General features: G+C 46.6%; 2 protein-coding genes across 13 annotated transcripts in view; both read right to left on the bottom strand.

Annotated features, from left to right (window-relative positions):
• Positions 1-8,620, bottom strand: part of Bfsp2 (beaded filament structural protein 2) — an 83,458-nt gene extending 74,838 nt beyond the window's left edge. The window contains exon 1 of the mRNA XM_004834247.2: positions 6,851-8,620. Coding sequence (XP_004834304.2) covers positions 6,851-7,339 — 489 coding nt within the window. The 5' untranslated portion in view covers positions 7,340-8,620. The remainder of the gene's footprint in view (positions 1-6,850) is intronic.
• A 923-nt stretch (positions 8,621-9,543) lies between these two features.
• The window catches only part of Tmem108 (transmembrane protein 108), a 365,897-nt gene continuing 353,612 nt past the window's right edge, over positions 9,544-21,828 (bottom strand). For all 12 annotated transcript variants that reach the window (XM_087186158.1, XM_087186159.1, XM_087186161.1 and 9 more), the window contains 2 exons: positions 17,302-17,453; positions 9,544-11,422 (listed from right to left, as the gene is read on the bottom strand). In XM_087186158.1, coding sequence (XP_087042284.1) covers positions 11,300-11,422; positions 17,302-17,453 — 275 coding nt within the window. In that variant the 3' untranslated portion in view covers positions 9,544-11,299. The remainder of the gene's footprint in view (positions 11,423-17,301; positions 17,454-21,828) is intronic.

Here is a 21,828-nt window from a genome sequence, read left to right as displayed (position 1 = left end):
TAAATGACATCATTAAAGTGAAAAGTAGTCCTTAAGCAGACCGTATTTACAATGCATATAACCTATGACCAGAATATATAAAGAATTCTTAGAGCTCATTAATGGACAACCCAATTAAAAAGTAGACATAAGAAGATGATAAATAGCCAGTACAGCACAAGGAAAGGTGTGCAACTCTAGAATCAGAAAAATACTAATCAGTACAATAACAAGATTGAATTATACACTCATTAGGGAGATGAAGTTAAAAGTTTTAAAAGCCTTGTCATGACTTTTTCTTTTTGTTGGATTCTTCCCCTTTGCGTTTAATTTGTCACGCCCAATGGATTCATTCTGCTGGGTTTCCTGGCGTTGTCATCCTCCTTGTTTTTTCCTAGGGTATTGTCTAAACTTTTTTGGAGTGCTGGTTTGGTATTCATGAAGTTCCTGAGGTGCTCTTTACCATGAAAGTCTCTTATTTCTCCATCCATTTTGAAAGATAGTTTTGCAGGGTACATCAATCTGGGTTGGAGGCTGTTTCCCTTTAGGGCTTGAAATACATCACTCCAAGCTCTTCTTGCCTTGAGGGTTTGCATTGAGAAGTCTGCTGTGATTCTGATGGGCTTTCCTTTGTATGTGATTTGTTTCTTTTCTCTCACTGCTTGTAGAATTTTGTTCTTCTGTTGGATTTCTGGAATCCTAACTATTATATGCCTATGTGTAGATTTTTTTTGATCAAGGCTAGCTGGAGTCCTATATGCCTCACTTATCTGTATGTCAAGTTCTTTTCCCCTTCTTGGGAAGTTTTCTGCCATCACTTCTGTGAATAGTTTTTTTTATGTCATCTGCACTCTCTCCTGTTTCTTCATTGACTCCAATCAGTCTTATGTTATTCTTCTTTGCATCGTCTAGCAGCTGCTGGATTGATTTCTCGTGTTTCTTTACAATTTTAAAGCAATTTTTCTTTTCCTGGTCACTAATTGCAATCTTATCTTCTATATGTGAAATTCTATCCTCACATTGGTTCATTCTGGTGTGCAGACTTTTGATGGAGTTTTTAATCTCTTGGAAATCTGTTTGCATCTGTTTCATGGATTCCATTTGTTTCCTATGTTGGGATTCCATCCTGTTCCTCAGATCCTCTATGTTTTTACCTGTGTCCTCTCTAGATTTATCAATCATGTCTTGCACCATGAGCACAATCTTTGCTGTTCTCTGAGTAATTATTTCTGATTTAATTTTTCCCAGATCCTCTTTTGTTTCCAGTTCAGAGAGTCCAGGTGGTTGAGTATCAGATTGTTCCATCTCGTTTCCCTTTGTGGTTGTTGTAGGTGATCCAGAAGTCTGTTTTTGAGGCTTGTTTATGTGTCTTCTCATTTCCACGGGTGGGGCGGGGGTGCTTCACCTTCTCTGCCCTAGGAGCATGGGATGGCATCGGGGGAGCTTCCTTCTGGGTGCTGGGACTGGCTCAGCTTCTCTGCCCTGGGAGCTTGGGATGGCGGTGTGGGAGCTTCCTTCCGGGTTCTGGGACCGGCTCTCCTTCTCTGCCCTAAGAGCTTGGGATGGTGTCAGGGGAGCTTCCTTCTGGGTGCTGGGACCGGCTCAGCTTCTCTGCCCTAGGAGCTTGGGATGGCCCATATCATTGAGTTTTGGTGTAACCTTCTAGTTTATTATCTCATTGTTTGTTGTATAGTTTTTATATTTGTCCTTCTGGGTTTTCCAGAGAGACCAAATTCTCCCTCTTTCTTTCCAATTCTTATACCAATTGCTTTCTCATGTATAATCATATAAACTGCTACCTCTGACCAATGTTACATCATAGTAGAGCTTGTGGGTCTCCTTTTCTCTTCCCTAATTTCCACATTCCTCCAGTGTGTCCTCCTTAGTGATATTTTATCATGTCAGAGCTACCTCCAAACATCTTCCTTATTCAAATGAGAAACTGAGATATGAAAGTCACTAAAAAACCTGGCTGGAGGTCATATAGTAGGCAGATGGCAGGGCTAAATTTGACCTTGGGGCTGTCTGGCTTCAAAATCTCCACTCTTTGCATCACACCTCCCTGTTTTCTATTACATGGATCTCCTGACCTCCATTTCTCAACATGGACCTTATATTTTAAGCTATTTTAAGAGATTTAAAACTGATTGTGATATATGGAAAAAGGCCCTGAGTGACAGGCACCAGTCTCTCCTGCACTTTGTTTGTTTGTTTGTTTTGGTACCTGGAATCAAATTCAGGACCTTGCCCTTGCCAGGCAGGAGTGGCACCACTGAACTATATCCCAGGCCCTCTTCTGCACTTTCTTTAGCCATTCTTCTCTTTCCCAGACACCTTCTACTCACCAAAACAAGAGCCCTGGAAAATCAGAACTGTCTTTCTTAGAAGGCAGATTAGTGCCCATCTCTAGAATGTAATCAAGACCCTCAGGAGTAGCCTCAAGCTTCCTTTCCCTTCCATGCCATACTGAAAAAAGCACTGGCTGCTTCTCTGTCCCATTTATGTGTAGCACCAAGGCAGGGGGCTGTTTCAAACAAAACTTTGTGTGGCCCATTTGAGTACAAAAGGGCCCGGTGTTGCTGCTAGAGCTTATTATCAGCATCACTCACCTGCCTGCCAAGAAAAGAGCAGAGAGAAAGGTGGAGAGGAAAATGGCCACTGCCCTCCAAGCAAGGACAGGTGCCTGAGGCCACCAGACAAGAGATTTTCCATCTGGTGTCACTGCTCAGGAGGAGAAGGGCCTGGGTAGTTGTAGCTCAGCTGGGGAGCTTAGACAGAGAAGCATGGGCTTGAGAAGGAACTTCATAGGTGTGAACCCGGGACTGGCTATGAATTTGTGGGTTCCAGTGTAAATAAAAACGCAGGGGTTCTTGTTCCAAAAGCAAGAAAACAGCACAAAGTTACTAAAACACAAGGCCTTTTCTTTTCTTCCATTCTCATTCTCATTCTGTCTCTGTCCTTCTGTCTCTGTCCCTTTGTCTCTCTATCTCTGTTTCTCTCAACTTAGTATTTCAAACTCTCTGTGCACAGGGTTCTTGGGGAGACCCTTGTAGGCACCCAGGGCTTTGTTCTATGATTCATGGCTGTGTGCAGCCCCCTACCTTCTGGGTTCCCCTTCTTGCTACCCACAGGGCTGTCTTGGTATTCCTAGGGCAGGTGGTTGGGGATGGTGACCCCTGAGAGTTGTTATATCCTCAGTGCCAACCTGTACAGGTCAACTTGTCCTGCGTCCTAGTTGCTACCATCCAAGTGGGGTTAGAAAAGGGTAGTCAGGAGGGGCCTGAGGGTTCTAGGGGAAAAGGATGGGCAGCTGAAAACCCATCCCAGGGAAACCAGAGGGAGGGGAGCCCAGGCAAGAGCCCCCGGAGCATTCTCCATTGTCCCATCAGACTTCACTTACAAAACACAAATTCAAAGATAAAACTATTGAGAATTTCAACATAGTAACTGCAGAGTATTAAATCCCAAGAGTGTCCTTTCTGAGGAGAGGCCTTATCAGGCTGTGCTGGTGGTACCCAAGGCAATAAAGGTGACCCTTGCCAGGCTCATAAACTGAAGTGGATGAGAACGAAGGATTCCCCCATCCCAAGACTGTTTCGCTCACTCTAACCTGGTGTGTGGCCTCTCGGCCCCCTGGTTTTGTGCTGCTTTCCATGTTGTAGCTTTGTGCATAATGACAGCAACTTTTCTTTGTCCCCTCTTACCCCTCTTCTTTTTTTTCCTGAAAGCCTGTTTGTCTCCTTGCAGTTGGTGGGGCACAGGAGACCTTGAGGATATTCTGGGACAGAGGTGGCCCCACTTGGTGGTCCCAGAAACTTCCTGGCTTAGCTGAGATGGGTGAGTGGGGGCAGCACTCATGAAGTGGCTGGGCAGTGGATGTGGCTTTCCTCTAGGCCTGGCAGGCAGGAAGGTTTACTGGAAAAATTATGTATTTTTCTCAAATGTAGTATGGAGAGTTTTCTTTTGTTCTGTTTGATGGAATAGAGTTTAATAATGGCTAGAAGGCTAGTCTGGGCCATACAGAAGTAATACCATTTTAAAGGTTGGTCTAACTATATCTTCAAGTCCATGTTTATTTTTGTTTGTTTGTTTGTTTTTGTTTTTTTGGCACCGGGGATCAAACTTGGGACCTTGCGCTTGCAAGGCAGGGGTGGAACCACTGAGCTAAATCCCTGGCCCCCAAGTCCATGCTTTTTAGAAAAGAAAAAATGTGTGTATTCTTTTTTTTTTTGGTACCGGGGTTCAAACTCAGGTCCTTGCACTTGCTCAGCAGGCAGCAAAACCACTGAGCTAAATCCTTGGCCCAAAAGTGTGTATTCTTATCTAGGACTTAGTTTATAGGGAAATAAGAGGAAAATGACCCTCATTTGGTATCATGACTACCAGCAGCATAGACTGAATATCTTGGGTCCAGCCTTTGTTCTGCTATTGAGGTATGTTATAGCTTTCTGGTCTGTAGTCCATTTATCTTTGGATTTTCTGGGTTTTCCAGGCATTGTTACACCCACATTGTAGATGAGGAAACGGAGACCTAAGCAGTTGAGCAAGTTGCAAACACTCCTGTAGCGAGCTGCAGCTGGAGCAAGTTGCTATCCATTGAGTACAGACTGAGTTTGTTGCTTTACTTTCTAACTCAGGCCAAGATGCCTAATTCCTCATGGCCTGTCTGTGTGCATCTGACTGCAAGCACCTGCCCAGAAGATGGTGAGATCTGGGGGTATCTAGGACATTCTGGTGGTTGAGAGGCGTTCACATTTTGCATCAGAACTTCAGTGGAGACCCCTGGAGGAATGGCTGGCCCTTAGGTTGACAGGCCTTGAGGATCTGACTGTTCTAACACAGCTGTCCCTCCCTCATAGCCCACATGGATGCAGGTGGCATGGTGGCAGCAGGAAGCCGGAGGGGACAGCATTGTACATCATGTGTGCTTCGTGGTCAGCCTTGCCTGGATGACAGTGAAGAAGCACTGTGGGATAAAACAGGGGCAGCAGGGGCCAGTGTGGAGTCCCTGCATGCATCTATTTGGCTGTCCCAGGCCCCCCCGCCCCACGAATGGTCTATTCCCTTGGGGAAGGCTGCATGCTGGACCCCAGCGGATAAAGCATCTGAATTGGCACTTCCTGTCTGCATTAGAGACTGATTTATCTCAGGGGGATCCCAAGACCAGCACTTGGAGAGGGAAGAGGGAGAGCAGCCAGCCACACATGGACAGACTAGCTGAGATGGCAAAGCTGGCAGGAGGGAGTCCAGCCTCGGGACCACAGTCTGCTGGCCAGCATGATAGATGAGCCTGGTGCTGGGACAGCAGAAAAGTAGCAGTGTCAGGCCATGAAAGGCAGAAAGATGAAGCCTCTGTATCCTGCCCTAACAGGGTAACTGCCAGCTGTGTGTGGCTATTTCAAGTAATGAAGATTAAATAAAAAATTCAATTCCTTGGTCTCATGAGTCACATGTCAAGTGCTCAATCACCATAAATGGCTGGTGGCTGCCAGATTGGACAATGCAATGTAAGACGATTCCATCACTGCAGAAAGTTCTATTTGAATCTAAGCGGTCTTGTTAATATTTTTATATTGATTGTGTGGTGAAATGGCATTTTGGATTCAGAGTATTAAGACATGGTATTAATATTAACTTCACCTGTTTCTTTTTACATTTTTTACTGTGGGTAGTAGAAACTAGTAAATTTTACTGGTGTGGTTCATATTTCTATTATAGATGGGTACTGGGATGCATCTCTATTTATTCATTGTTTTTATTTTTAAAAAATTTTTATTTTTTAAAAATTAATTTTATCGGTACATGTTAGGTATACAATATAATGACACTCATCATTGGGAATTTGCACCTTTGCATAATCTCTCTTGGTTCTTATTTTTTCCCCATTCCCCTGCCCTCCCTTCAACCCCTCCATCCCTCCCTATTTACAAAGACTTTGTTTCCATTTTTTCCTTTTCTCATATTAATTCCATTCACTTCTTTTCTTTACCCAACCCCTCTTCTTTCCCCTTTCCCTTTGCCCTTTTTCTTCCTATTTCACATTATCTATTTATGCCTTTTGATCCTTATTTACACTTTCAGTTTCTCACATCAGAGAAAATATTCAGTATTGTTCATTTTTTAAAAATACCACATCAGGGCCAGGGATTTAGCTCAGTGGTTTCACCGCCTGCTGCGCAAGTGCAAGGACCCAAGTTCGATCCCTGGTACCAAAAAAAAAAGAACTAAAAATACCACATCTATTCAGCGACATTCAGTTAGATGATGTCTGTAAAAACCTTTAGCCAGGTATGGTAACACATGCCTGTAATCCTAGCTACCCTGGAAGCTGAGGTAGGAGCATCTCAAGTTCCAGTCCATCCTGGGCAACTTAGCAAGACCCTGCCTCAAAATAAAATAAAAAGGGCTGGCGGTATAGCTCAGTGGATCACGACCCTGGTTTCAACCCTAGTACTGCAAAACACAAAACAAAACCAAACTCTTTCTCAACAGTAAAGGAGACAGAGGCAGCCCAGTTTAATGGGACAAGTACAAATTTGGAGCAGGAGAGATTCAGGTTCAAACTGCAGCTCCCTTCCCCTATTGGCTTTGTGATCTTGGAAACATTGGATGCGGTAGGTTTTCATCTGGAAAGTGTAGTTAGTGAGTGATTTGCCTCTCAGCCCTGATTTGAAGGTTACCGGAGGCAGTGTACATACTGCACTAGCCAGCTCCTGGGAATCCTCAGTCAGTGCCGGCTGCTGTTGTTCCCATTAGACCATTAGCATTTTTAGTAGGAAAGTGTAGGATGATCTGTTCTTCTACAGACCCCTCCCTTCAGCATCCCCTCCCAGCCCTCTGCCTAGCCCATGGGCCCAGCCTGGGTACTCACCTGCTGGCAGCTGCTGGCCCAGGAGGCCCGGAGGCTGCCCCAGCATCCTGAGCACTTGGCCTTGCTCTCCAGGAGAATCCGTAGTTCTGTCTCCAGCTCCTGGCTGACTTGCTCAAGGGCATGCACCTTGGCTATGTATCCCACCAGGCAGCCCCCTAGGTCCTCACCGGCAGCGTGGTCAGTATCCAGGCATGGAGCCGGCACCATGGCCAGGCCTGAGCTCCGCAGGCCCTGAAGGAAGACGCTGCTGATGCCCAGGGCCCGGCGAGTCACATGAGCACCCAGGCCACCTATGCACCCACTGGGTGCCATTCCTACATAGACCCCAGGGGCGCGGACAAGGCTGCCCACAACATTGGTTCTGGAGGCTGGGGGCCTCTCCAGAGGGGATGCTGACCGTGGGCCCCGGGAGGATGCCCTGTGCCTCTGGAGGGGCATGCTGGGGTTGGCACTGGGGAGCAAGCCCACCACCCCCCGCTGATCACTCATCACTTCTGCCTCTCTGGTGTCCAGCAGGCTTGTACAGTCCAGTGGGTTTTGGTTTCCAACCCCAGCATTCCTGTGGCCTGCTCATGGGCCTCTCTGGAAGCTCCTCCACCCCCAGTGCTCTTTGTATGCTACTTTCCATGCATTTCCATTGTTCACTGAGCCAAAAGGGAGACAGGTCCTGGCTGGGCTGTGTGCAGAGAGGCACTCATGCATCCTGTGATGCGAGGTATTATGCCCGGGCACCCAGATTGTTCTGCTGGTGTGGGGGAGGCTGGACAGTGCAGGCTGTGGGGATGGATCAACTAGGTTTGTGTATTTTACTGCCTAAGAGAGAGCAAAGTAGGCACCAAGCAGCCCCATTTCACAGATGAATAAACTGAGTCACTAGTGTGATGATCATTTTCCTCAACACTCAGATCACAAGCCAGGATCCAGTATAAGGGTTTCAGTGCTGCTCTCTGCATCCCTGTGTGTGCTGGTGTGTGTGAAAGTATGAATGTGAAGGTCATAGAGGCTGAGATGGACATGGACCAGCTGTGGCCCCAGGGACCTGAGCCTGCTGCTTCCTTCCTCTCCCTTAGCCTCTGCAGTGGTTCCAGGTTCCTCCCCAGCTCTTTTCTTCCTTTCCTTTCTCATCTCTGCCCTCTCAAACTCCGCCCTTCAGCTGCTTGACCTTGGCTGTGTCAATTCACCTCTCCAGACCTCACTTCCCTTGCTGGCCTGAGCTTGAACTCTCAGATGCAGCAGACATCAGATCCCAAGCAAGTTCAGGCCCCACACTGTTGGACATCTGCTGTGCTTTGTCCCTCACACCTCTGCTTCCCCATCTGTCAGAAAACAAATGAAAAGAAACACCCAAGAGTGTTTTTGGTAGGCTCCCCAGAATTGCGGCAAGTTAGGATTTGGTGAGACACGCTGGGTTTTAATTCCTGCCCCCTGCCTCCACTAAGTCATATTCTTAAGGGTCACACCCCCATCACTTCAGAAAGATTCCTCCAACCTCAGGATGACAACATGGACCTAAAGGTACAACATGGACTGCACGTAAGCTTTACTCCAGAGAAACCAGGCAGCCAAAATCCAGAGCTGAATATTTATCATAAATCCTGTACTGTGGGTGTGTATCTCAAACAAGAGATGGGGAAGGGAGCCAACTATGAATGAGTATTGAATCCATCCCAATGCTGTGCATGATTCTATTCTTTATTTCACTGAATTCTCAATTCAACCTCAGGAGATAGGGAAATATAGGGTTGACATTATATTGCTGTTTGGGCCGTGTACTGCACAACTTCGGAAATATTACCACATATCTCCAACTGGCTATTAACCCACTGTGTGATATAGACCTTGAGAACTGCAGTGATCCCATATCCAGAAAGTAGCTGAGATAAGGAAGCCTCTTCTGATCCTGTCCTGCACTCAACCACCCACAGAGCAGGGCACTGATCCAAGGTCACACAGGCCATATTAAAAAATCTGGTCACCTACTAGAATACTCTGTGTGTCCTTTCTTCCTGTTGATTAGGACACTACAACCCTCCCTCGCCTTTCCCCCTTTATGCATTGTCTATTTGATATGGCATAGGAGGTACTTTATAATATTAATGTGGGTTCTTTGATTAACAGATTAAGAGATCAACTAGATTAAAGTCTGATAGTAACCTGGTAAGTCTATATGTGACATCACTGCAGTGAAGAAGAATGGTACATGGTGCACTGGAGAATATGACAATAACATCCTTTTAATATAGGTGACACTGCTGGGCTGAGGATCTGCATTATGGTCAATTCCAGGATGTAGCATTCATGGCTAAATGAAGGACTCAAGCTACTCAACTGTTGGTAATGGTGTCATGCTTAAGCACTGTTATGGCACAGAATAGTAACTCAATGCTTAACTTTAGGTTTCTCCACCCAAAGATATTTACCATAAATCTACCAAACCCCGGGGACAGGGAAAATGTCTCCAAAGATCTGAAAAGAGGTGATTCTCATTTGGAGGAGTTACAAACATGTCCTAAAGGATCTGTTTCACTAAATGATAAACTGCTAGTCCTATTATCTCACCACACTCATAAAACCCAGCTTAATGTTAAATCAGATTAAAAAATACACACGGACATAAAATAGTATTGGTACTGTTTAAAAGGTGGCTTAAAAGTTATTTTAAAAATGAAAAGAAGGCAAAATGTATTAGCATCTTAATCATCTGGGTAATAAAATAAGTTTATTTATATATACATGGTAGCTGAATTCTGTGGATATGGAAAAATAAGTCATACATCCACAAATGTATATATAACATATGTATCTTTGATTACATATGTTATATATAAATTTTACTTTACAAACAGATTTCTTTCTATACTCACACATTGAAATATTCAATGCAATAGCTAACAGAAACATGATAAAGTTAAGAAGATCAGACAACAACATGTTAGAAAACAAATTTCAGCAACATTTAACCTGCTTCTTTGTGAGTTGAAGTCTTTGAAGAGAGATAACAAGAAAACTCATGTTTACTTCAGTTCATACAACAGTGAGAACACACATTTTTGAAGGCCATCTTTCTTTTTGAAAAGGAAAATATAGGAAGAAAGGAAAAATCATGGTGAGAAGACCACAGCGACAAACACAAACATACAAAGCAACATTCAAGTTTGATTCCCAATCTGACTATAAGAACATCTATATTCAAAATATACTATCAAACTATTTTTTTTAAGAGAAAAGAAGCATCAAAGCAGTTATCTTTTCTCCTAGACACTATTAGGGAAAAAATAGAGACGTGGCTGTGTCTGGAAGCCCCTCTTGTGTTGTAGGGAGTCAGACCCCTGTTGGCTGGCGGAGGCAGCCCAGTCTGGGGAGGGGACAGGAGAACAGAGCTGATGGCCAGTCCATGGGCTGACTGAGGCTGCCAGGCGGGATGGAATGGTGCTTTTCCCGAATGACTTGCTTGGGCAAACTTGTTCTTTTAAGACTGCAGGGGGAAGGTTTCAAAAATTACAGCTGTATGCTTGTTTCTGAGATAAACCATTCCTCAAAGGCACAATACCATTGCCTTTGCAGAAAGCAAAGCTAAACCTTGTAGATAAACTCTTGGCCCTTGAGGAAAGGCACACATTCTAAAGCTCTGGGGCTGGGATCTGTGTCTACACCCACCCAAGAGAAGGCATGGGGCTTCAACACAGATACGGGTATCAGAGGGGATGGAGAAAGGGGCTCTTCAAGGGAGCTCTTTAAAAATATTTTCTGCTGAAGGGGGCAGTCCTGTTGCTATTAAGGTGGCAGTCCCCTGTGAGTGATGTTAGGGGAATGCAGCTTTCAGATGCCCCACATCCCTGTGGATTCCTGAGGGCTGCCTGTTCCTGTCTGCTGGCCATAACTTATGTGGAATTGAAGCTGACAGTGTGACACTGTGAGGCTGCAGGTACTCCTCCTTGGGGGATGACATGTTCCCTTTTTCTGCTTTGAGCATCAGTCTGTGTCTTCTTTTTAGGTGGCCCAATTCCCTTCACTGTTGTGCCCAGGAGGGAGGAGATGGCCCAACACTGAATCTAGAGGAACCAGAGCTTGCAGAATCATGCAAAGGACAGTGCACTTGACCTTTTTAACTTTCAGCTTCTACAGGAAGTCCGTCTCTTCCCTCACCTGCCCTGGGCTGCTGGGGCCCCAAAGTGCTCAAGGACAGTTATTAAGAGAAGCAATCAATGCCACTGCTTTCCTTAGAAATACCTTTATTTTATAAAGCCACGGGTCATTCTGGAAAGTTTTGTTTTGTTTCATTTTTAAACCACACTTATAAAAAAGGTGTTGACAATTCTTAGGAAAAGAAGCTGAAAATGTTTCTCATTAAGTCAGGGTTACACAAAGGTTATATTTATAATATATATTTGTGTATTTATAATTTTTAAAGATGAAAAATAGGGAATGGCAAAGCGAAGGCTGCTGCAGTTAGATCTCAGACACTTGGTCATTTCCCACAAACAATGTTTCCTGACAGAAGGGGTTCACCAGGACCATCCCAGTGTCTCGGTAGTCGCCATTGGCTGGGGAGCGGGGCTCAGAGAGCTGGTCCTGCAGAGAGAGGGAGGACACCACATGAGCTGGGGAAGCTGTGAGAGGTGGCTGTTCCTAAAAAAATGCACACACAGGGACATGTATTTTGGGTTGCTTGGTCCCCATTTTCATCATCTCCATGGCCAGAGCTGAGGTGCAGTCTGCTCTGCTGTTCTTTCATGTTTTTATAGCAGCTTCCTCCCCCTGAATTACCCTGCCTTGAGTTGCTGGAGTTAGTGCTGCTGTCCTTGTTAAAGTCCAAGAGAACTTGCCCTGCAAGACACCTATAGCACGTGGTTTGCTGCCCTGCTGGGTGAAACTGGTCCACTTGGACCCCAGGTTCTACTTCCTGCCTCTTTCTCATAGATCTCTGGGAAACTCCTTTGCTTGTCCTTTCTGAACGTGCTTACAGTTCCACTTCTCTCCTTTCCTGTCACCCACGGGCCAGAGTCTGACAGACCTGTCAGACCTGAAGGTTCAATTCCCCTTCCCAAATCTTCCCCAAGCCTGTCAGAATTATTGCATTTTCTGTCACACTAGTGGTGCTGAGCTGAGTGTACTGGAATCTGTGTGACTGCACAATAGATTCAGCCTGTCTGCTCAACCTCAGGGTCAGAAGAGCCTAGAAAGTGGCAGTTCACTGCTTAGAAGCTAAGCTGGTTGCTTTGATTGAAACTACCAGGGACTGTAAGTACTTGTGGGGTGCTAAATGGCTGAACCCAGATTCAGGCAAGGTATTCATTTAAGGAAAAAAAAAAAGGAGAAAGAAAAAGCCAAGGTAGGGAAATAGAAAGGAGGGTAAATAGGAAGGAAGGTAGGTTATGAAAGAAATGGCACCTTATTCCAACACTAAGCAACTGAGGTTTCAGAATCTCCAGGACATTTCGGGACAAATGAACTCAAATCAACAACAGGCATAGTGTGCTAAATTATGCTATATTTGCTCAGAAATGCCTTCATTTTAAGAATCCATGATTAATTCTCTGAACTTTATTTCTAAGCAAAACATAGGCAAAAGATAATTTTTTTTTTTTTGGTACTGGGGATCGAACTTGGGTCCTTGTGCTTGCACAACAGGCAGCGAAACCACTGAGCTAAATCCCTGGCACAAAAGATAATTCTTGAGAAAGATTTATTGCTTTATGCCTCAAAGGAGAGAAAAGAAGATATTCCACCGTTGATAAAATGTCTTTTTAGGAGACTGGAGTTTCCTTCAAAGGCTGTCCTGAGCTTAGCACTCATGAGGAGGTGGATCTGGGGCCAGTCTTTTAACAGGGAGAAACAGGGCAGCACATCAGAGAAGGACAGAAATTCCTTTTCTCTACTGTGCACTGGGCTGAACTGTGGGGGAATTCTGGAGGCTCAAGTTGGCTTGGCTTACAGTTCTCATAAAGCAAGTGTGAGCCAAGTGAACTGCCTATGTTTCATAGCATAAAAGAGATATTTAGAAAATGAAGAAGGCAAGAAAGGAGAAAAAGAGGAAGAGGAAGAGGAAAACACAAGAGAGAAAAGTCCCTAGCAGCTCCTGGGCAGTGCCATCTTGTCTGTCCAGCCCAAGATTTGTGCTTTGCTGTTTCATCAGCACAGAAGAGTGCAGGGAACCAGAGGAACTTGCTGAGGCAAAGCACTTGGCAGCCTCTAAAGCTGGTGGCTAAAGACAGCCAATGGGCACATATCCCGGGTTGCAAAATACAGTGGCATCTGCCCCCAGGCCCTGTGGTCACCCTGAGGATGGTCAGCAGTGCAGATGTCCTCAGTCTGCATCCTGCTTCCAGGATGTTTGTCTTTGCCTGTACACAGCATGAACTCAGAGAGTTGGAACAGAGTGTAATGTTTCTCTAAATAAAGAGGAGTAGACCGCTGGGAGGCAAACAGTGCTCAACTCTACTCTGAAGTTAAGCCAAGCTATTTGTTGTGGGTCCTGTGGTGTCCTTGTCCTTCTGCTCTGGAGCCCATGCCTGGCTGGGAGCCCTTTCCACCAGGCCCTCGGCTTATGCAGGATGGCAGTCCTGGTGCGCCATCGTCCTGGAACCATGGCTGTCTGTGGTACTCTGTGAGCAAGGACTTTCACAGTGTGCCCACCAGCACTGCTTTTTGGCTTTGGCTTTCATTTATGATTTTCAAAGAAAGTATCAGTGGTGTTAAAGTGGGGCCACTCTTGCCATGTTCCAGGTTTTCACTTACTGTGCCATAACATGTGTTCTGTCTCCACTTAAGGTTAATGCTACCATGAATCCTGTTCCCTCTGACTGTCCTTTGGTTAAAGTTTTTTTTTTTTGAGGGTACCGGGGGTCGAACTCAGCACCTTGCGCTTGCAAGGCAGGCGGCGGAACCGCTGAGCTAAATCCCCAGCCCTTAAATTTTTTTTGAATGATATGCAGCAGGGGAATATCTGGTTCAAATGGAAGCTCTAATCCTAGTGTCTTTTTTTTGTTACCAGGGATTGAACTCGGGACCTTGCACTGGAAGGCAGGCACTGGAACCACTGAGCTAAATCCCCAGTCCTCTGGTTAAAATTGTTTATTTTTTAAATTTAAAAATTTTTTTTTAAAAAATTAAGAATCTACTGTGTGTTAGGCTCATTGTGGGAAATAAAATTTGTGGTTCATTCTTTTGATACACACTTACCAAGTATTTGCCATGTGTAAGGCACGGTTCTAGCTGCTGGGAATGGAGCAGGGAACACAACAAATGAGACTCCTGACCTCAGGCAGGTTATATCTGGGAAATACAGTGAATGCTTAAAGTTTAAAAAATTTATTACAGTAAAAAACACTGTTATTAATCCCCTCAAAATACTGCCCTTCACTTCAAACATGCTTATCACATCTTTCTTGCCACTTTCTGAATCAGTTCTGGAAGTCCTCTTTCATGAGTGTCTTTAGTTGCATTGTTGTGGCTGCCTTGATGCTGTGAATCTATTCAAAATATCTATATTTTGAAAAGTCATTTTGACTTTGGAGAAGAGCAAGAAGTTCCACAGTGTCAGATATGGTGAAAGACATACTATATTATTTTATGAGCCTACCTTTCTGTTGGACGGCACTTGGCAGCGGCATTCGCAGTATTTTTGATCATACCTCATAGAGACATTCATGAAAGAGGACTTCCAGAACTTCAGAAGGTAGCATGATGATAGGATAAGTGGGTTTGAAGTCAGGAGGAGTATTTTGAGAGGGATTAATGGCAATGTGTCTCTCACTATAATATTTAAAAATGAAAACAATCACTGTAATTTTTGATCACACCATGTGCTCTATCAGGAAGTTCATCAGGGGATAGAGAAGGACGCAGTATCTAGTGGTGAGAAGTGCTCTGAAGGAAAAAAAAACCTGGAGGGGATCAGAGAATGAGGCAGGGAGTTAATCAGTTTGGAGCAGTCAGGGAAGGGCAGGACGTGACGTTGGAACACAGACCTGAAGGAAGTGAGGGACTGAGGCATCCAGGAGAAAAGAATTTCTGAAAGGTGGGAGAGCAAAGCTGTGTGGGAGGAAGAGCAAAGAGGACAGCATGGCTAGGGGTGTGGAGTATTCGACAGAGAAGGGGCAGCGCCAGCTCAAGAAGAGTGTGTATGGAAAGAAGATTCGAGTTTTATTTACAGTGAAGAGGAGCCCTGTGAGAGTTCGGAGCCATGGGTGACACACTGTCTGGCTACTGTGTGGCTGTGGGGCCTTGCAGACTGAAGAGACAAGATGGTAGCCGGGAGCTCTGTGCGCAGAGCTTAGCTCAGCAGTGATGATGTGAGAGAGGAGGCTGCTCTGGACTGAGACAAAGCACTGTCTTCAGAAGAACCAATGGCATCTGCTGACAAACTGGCCACCAGGTGAGTTTTATGCCTGAGGGCGGCAGGCAGGCAGAGGGGAGTTGAGCTCATTCTTGGGCATGCTGAGGTCTGTTAGGCTCCTGCTGGGCAAGTGAGTATGGCGTTCAAGGGAGAGTCAAGGTTCCAGAGAGAAATTCAAGGCCAGCAGTGCAGATGGAATTTAAGTCATGCAGCTAAGTGGAAAGGAAAGAGGAGTCATCGTGGGACTGAGCCTGGGCATTCCAGTGATTAGAGGCTGGGGGACAACGAGGACTCAATAACTGAAATTGAGAAGGGGCTGCTGGGAGCAAGAGAACCAGAGAGGCTGGGGGCCTGCTACTGGGGTGGGGGTATGGTCGGCAATGTTGCTGTCAGGTAGAGTGCTCAGAACTGACTGCTGTGAGCAATGTGGAAGTGACTGGTTGTTCCACTGTGGAAAGAGCCATGCTGAATTATTATCAGACTGGCAGCCATGGAATCACAACCCTAATAAGCACTGTGATGAAGCAGCAGAGGGAGCTGAGGCCAGATGGCAGGAGAGCCAAGTCCAGCCCTGAGGAAGTGGCATTTAGGCTGGGCCCTGAATGATGGGTCTGGACAACACAGCAGGAGAGGAAGCAGCCCATCTACAGACCTGGAGTGGGAGTGATGTCACTTGGTGGCATGAAGGAACAAAAATAAACCCAAGGTGGCAGAAGCTTAGCAAATAAATGAGGGATAGAGAGAGGTATGATGCAAGGCCAGAATGTTGGGAGGGGATCCAGTCTGTGAAACACTCTGAACTTAACTTCAGGGCAGTGGGAAGCTGCAGAGGGCCTCTGAGCACAGGAGCGATATGACCACATTCCTGTCTGTACAAGCTCACTTCCTGGGCTGAGCTGCCCGGAGGATGGGCACAGACTCTTCTTGGCTCACCTACCTTACCTATGTCTTGGTCCTGGATCATCTCAACTGCATCGAAGTTGAACTACCTAGTTTTGGTTTGTCTTTCTGTCCAGTCACCCTTCCACCAAACCACCTTTCCTTTCCTTCCTTATCCATTCTGTGATCAATATGGAGCACCTTGACAGGCCGGGCAGCATAACCCTAAAACTACGTTGCCTAAAGTGGAGAGCTTTCAACTGACCCTTTGCTGCTCCAAGCGGCAGTCCAAACTCCCTGACACCCCATACAAGGTTGTGCCCAATCTGGCCCTGCACCCCTCTCCCTGGATCTGCCCTGCCCTGCAGCCCCTCTCCAGGAGAGAATGGAAGAGCACAGCTAGTAGTCAGGCCTGGTCCTGCAGGCCCACTCACACCTGGCCTGCCAGCCATCACAGGCAAATGGTCCTGTGTGGCTCCAGTGTCACATGCTGCCCCTGTGAGGCTACTTCCTCAATGCAGTGCCTGTGGATGCATTTATCTGCCCAGCACCTCTCCTGGGAAGGCTCCCTCCCCTGGGTTTCCAGCTCTGTGTCTGTTACTGTTCTCCATTGCCTCACATTTGTTTTCTGAGTGATGCTGGGGTCTATCTCCCAGCCACATCTGAGTATCTGAGTCTCCTGAGCAAGCTCTCAGTCACAGTCTCCTGACAGTGTTTGCCACAAAACAGGCCCTCAGTGATCAGGATTTACTTGTACCCAGACACCATAAATCCCAAGAAGAGTGCTGCCCAAACTTTAGCGTGCAGAAAGCACTTCTTGTTAAAAAGTCAACTCAAAACTGAGTGTGGTGATGTTTGAATGTAATCCCAGCATTTTGGGAGGCTGAGGCAGGAGGATCCCAAATTGGAGCCCCGTTGGGGCAATTTAGTGATCTAGTGAGACCCTGCCTCAAAATAAAAAATAAAAAGGAAAAAAAAATAAAAAGGACTGGGGACCCAGCTCAGTGTGAAGGTCCTGGGTTCAATCCTGTTACTTTCCCCCAATACAGACCCTGACTCAGGGGGCTAGGGCAGGGCCTGCAACCTCTGGCTGTTATGGCTGCTGCTGGCCCATGGACCACTGAAGTGCAGGCCTCAGAGATGAATGGACGGGCTCTGGCTCTCCTTGGGGCCTGTGTTTTTCCATGTAGCTGGGCCAGCACTTCCAGGGGGACCAAGGGCTGGGGCTCATCACCTCTGAGGTCTCCAGGGACTGGATCTCCCGTGGTAGCTCCACAGCGTGCCTGTTGAAGTAGTCCATGGTGATGGCGTTGTTCCAATAGCTCAGGTTATTCTCGGGGTTGGCTGTCTTCTTCCTCCTCATGCAGCATACTGTCAGCAAGACGGCTGTGGAGAGGAGAGGCCATGTCAGAGGAGGGCAGAGAGTGACTAGCTGAGCCAAGGTTGTGGGTGACAAGTGCAGGTCTCCAGGTGAAACTAAGGTGATACAGCATTCAGCCACTTACCCCATCATTTGTTTGTTCCTTCAACTAAATATCCCTCCACGATGATGCTTGCTTTGTGCCAGAACTATTAAAGGTGTTGGGGAGAAGAGGGCAGGAAAAAGGCCAAGCCTGCTTTGTTCCATAAACTTCCATCCTAGTGCATGTATGGGCGGGTGTGGAGGGACCAGTCAATATATAACGAAATAAACAAGGCAAATTCAGATGACCATTTGATGTAAACAAAATAGGACAACATGAGAGACAATGAGGGGAGCTGGGGAGAGATGGTTTAGAGGCATCATGGAAAGCTTCCCCGAAGGGCTGACTGCACAGCAAGGAGACTGGAATTTGAGGGAGAGCCAGCTGTGTGCAGGATGAGGGGTTGTTCCTGGAGGACAGCATGTGCACAGGGATGGGGTGGGGATGAGGAGAGGTACATGGGCAGGGCAGGAGCACCCTGGAGTGGGTATGGGGAGAAAGGGAGGAGATGAGACCAGAGTGTGTTAGGAGGCTGCCTTCAGGGGTCTCAGGGGGAAGGGATTTGCTTGGAATGGTCACTGCAGTGCTGCTCCTTCAGTTTGCACCCAGAAAAGGCCTTGCTCATGGGAGGAGGATCCCTGGAATCTGGCTACAGAGAAGGTGGGTATGCTGTGGGGTCATCTTGGCTGGAGTGGGAGGCAGAAAGAGGGGCAGGGCATAGTGAGCCTCATAAGAAGGCCCTTGACTTCCACAGAGTCTATAATGGCAGGGGCTCACTGAGCAAGATCCCTGGTTAAACAGTGTCTCTCTGGCCTGTCATCTATGTATGTGTATATGTGTGTCTGCAAAAGCTGTAGTTATACAGGACTTACGCTGCAGGCACATCAGAACTATTAATTCATTTAATTCCCCACCTAACCCCAAGGGGTCAGGACCATTAGGGTCCCTATTTTGCAGACCGGAAGCCTGAGGCTCAGAGAGGTAGTGACTTGCCTAAGGGCAACCCGGATACCTGGACTCCAAGTCTGAGCTCTTATGCATCTGTGGCTCTGCCTCAGACTGACTGAAAGCCCAGCCTGCACAGGTGGCCCGAGGACTCTCCACAGCTGGACTAAGCACACTGTGATGTGTGACTCCCTCTGTTCACCCTGACACTCACAGCTCAGGACAGAGGGCTGTGTCTGGATTTTGTTGATGAACTAGGGTGAACAGAGCACTGTCCAGGAAGCCTCCTGAGATCTGAGGTGACCTGTACAGATCACACACAGAATGGTGATGCCACAAGGTGACAGAAGCCCCTTGGGGAGAAGCAAGTGAGGATGGAGAACATCCTCCCCAGGTTCACCATCCCTGGTGATACCTGGTGTGGTGTGGGGCTGGGTGGACAGGGCTTTATCTGTGCTGGGAAACAGAGCCGAGGCCTGGCTGTTGGGAGGGGCCAGTGCCACCTACAGCAGCCTGAGTGTTTGGCCAGCATCTGGGTGCATGCTGAGGCATGGGGTAGCTGCAAAAGCTGGCACTTGTGTAGGCTGAGAGCCTAGAGCTCAGGCTCTGAGTGCTGATGGGGACATCCTTTCAGCTGTGGAAAGAAAGGAGGCAAGCAGAGGGCTGCAGAGCTCAGCTTGGAGACCTGCTCATATAGGCCACCTCCTTGTTCTGCAGGGGATACTGCCACTCAAAGTACCCAGCTGACTTGCTGCAGGTCAGAGGTTGGTGAGTGGCAGGGCCGACACAAGACCCCAAACCCCCTCTCTCCTTTTTCTCATGTCTTTATTCTTCCTTGTCACTACCTGTCACCCTGCTTCTGGGACTTGGATGGTGACATAGCTGGGGAGTTCAAGCTGGTAAGGCAAGCCATACTGAGAAGACAACATGTGGGAAGTGTGCAAAATACTGTTTCCTCAACTCCAGCTCCATTTCCTCTGTTGGGACCAAAGGGCCATTTTCCAACTAAAGCCTCTAAGAGCACCTCCCATCAGAATGCTGCCACAGACCCAAAAGCTGGGCTGGCAGGGCAAGAAAAGTCTTCCTGAGCCAGGGTGGTATAGTTTGCATACCTCTCTAAGGAAAAGCATCTCTGTGCCTCTCATCTATTGAGCAATTATAAACAAACAAAATCGATAGGCATGGTGGCATATGCTTGTAATCCTAGCACTCAGCAGGAGAATAGCTGTGAGTTGAAGGCCAGCCTGGGCTACACCAATCCAAGGCTAGTCTGAAGTATATAGCAAGACCCTGTCTCAAATAACACAAAACAAAACAACCCCCCCCCCCCCGCAAAACAAAACCATAAGAGACAAAATCAAAGTGACAGATGTGTTCTTAGGGACTGCCTATTCAATATGATGAGAGGCATGTAGAATTTGGAATCAGAGTCCAGACAATAATCTGTTACTTGAATGACCTGAGTAAATGACTTAAGCCCTGTCAGCCTCAGCGTCCTCTGGGAAGATCAGATGCAATCATGCATTTAGCAGCACTTGACACAGTTCCCTAGCACACAGTAGATGCTGAGCCAAATCATCCCTTCCTCATTCTACACCCTACTTCAGAGTAGGGAACAGAAACCTAGATGGGTGAACTTGCCCTGGGCCACACTGCTAACCTGGATGGGTAGAGGGTGCAGAATCCATGTCCTCTGACCCTCATCTGGGGATGTCTCTACAGCCCACAGAGCCCTGGCTCTGAAGCAGGGCCTGTCCAGAATGCCAGACACAGGGATCCTGCTCTTCTGGGAGGGCTGAGCCCAGTACAGGGTAACCTGGGAGGGGGAACAGGAAGCTTACCGCATACTGTATTTTTCTCAAGGAGTTTCCAGTGCTTCTCAAGCACCATCACATTTACTTACTGGAAGCCACTGTGCTACAGCAAGAGCATAGGCTTGGCATCAGAAAGATCTGTGCTCAAGTCATGGCTCAGCCTTGGAGTACACCTGGCAAGGCCTTTTGTCTCTCTGATTAATCTGACTTTATAGGATTGTTATGAAAATTGAATAGATTATGGATGCAAAATGCCAAACACAATGCCTGACACACCATAGGTGCCTAATTAATACTAGTTCTCTTCCTGTTCTTCCAGCATCCTCCACAAGAGATATAGAAAGAAAAACTGGGCTGCATGACTGTCAGGGGGCTCAAGGCCAAAGCTCTACCTGTAGTTTAGAAATTGCATTATTTTAGTGGTTTGAGCTTTCATGGAAGACAGAAAAGCACAAGTCAGAATTATAGAAACAGTAATATATCCTCAGGACCTAGGCACTTTGCAGCCTTATTTAACCCATACAATAACCATCTGGGAAAGGTACTGCTACTCTTTGCATTTAAGGAAGAGGTCACCAAAGGTTGTGGAAATTAATAACACTGATCATTATCATCCAGCTAATTACTACAATTTGAACCAAGTCTTGGTGACTTTCAAGTTAATACCCATTGTCCTATATAATCTCAAACACCGAAAGGAAGGTACATTAGGTGGAAAGAAGTTAGAAGTGGCCAAACTACACAGCTGTATGCAAACCCAGAGTGCCAGCCACTCCCCTCTCCATTTAGTAGAAAGTCTCCAATTACTCTGTGTCTCCAAAGACCACAGCCACCAGGACTCCAGAGGAAATGAATGGTTATTCCTACTTCGAGTTTTCAAACAGGGCTGAGAGTTAGGCAAGCTCTCTTAGCTTCCTAGGAATATTAATAGAAAATTGTTCATGGTTTGTCAGAAATGTAATGGGAAAGAAGAGGGAGGGTAACTGGTTTTAAGATGGAGCCCTGGGTACTGGACTCATATTCTGGGAGGGGCATGCTTTGAGGTGGACGGAAGTCACTGTGTGATGATAAATAGAAATGAAACCCCACAGGGGTGAGGATGCAACCCTTCCAAACCTGCTGAACTGCTCTCTACCCAGCTGGTTTGAGCAGGAGTTCAAATCCTAACAGCAGTAAGATATATAATGATTGCTACTCCATCACTGCCTCTTACTGAGCACAGTCTTCATGGCAGACCCTGGGATAAAATTTTACATGCATCATCTCTGATCTTTTTTTTTTTTTTTGTGGTACTGGGAATTGAACTCAGGATCTTGCACTTGCAAGGCAGGTGCGGTGGCACTGAGCTAAATCCCTGGCCTGCATCACCTCTGATCTTTACAAATTATCAAGGTGAATGCTGCAGGTATGTTGAAAACACACATCTCGCTGCATGGAGCACAGCAGAAAGAAGCCTGCATGCCAGCCCTCTGGATGCACATGTGCTGAGGCCACAGCTCCCAGGCTGACCCCACCATGCCATGACTGACTGGCAGGGCT

This window comes from Heterocephalus glaber, unplaced genomic scaffold (assembly GCF_053883595.1).
Source record: "Heterocephalus glaber isolate CG9 unplaced genomic scaffold, H.glaber_assembly_v1.0 deba00001504, whole genome shotgun sequence".
Lineage (NCBI taxonomy): Eukaryota > Metazoa > Chordata > Mammalia > Rodentia > Bathyergidae > Heterocephalus > Heterocephalus glaber.
The sequence above is the reverse complement of the archived record's forward strand: the minus strand, read 5'-3'. Positions and strand labels throughout refer to the sequence as shown.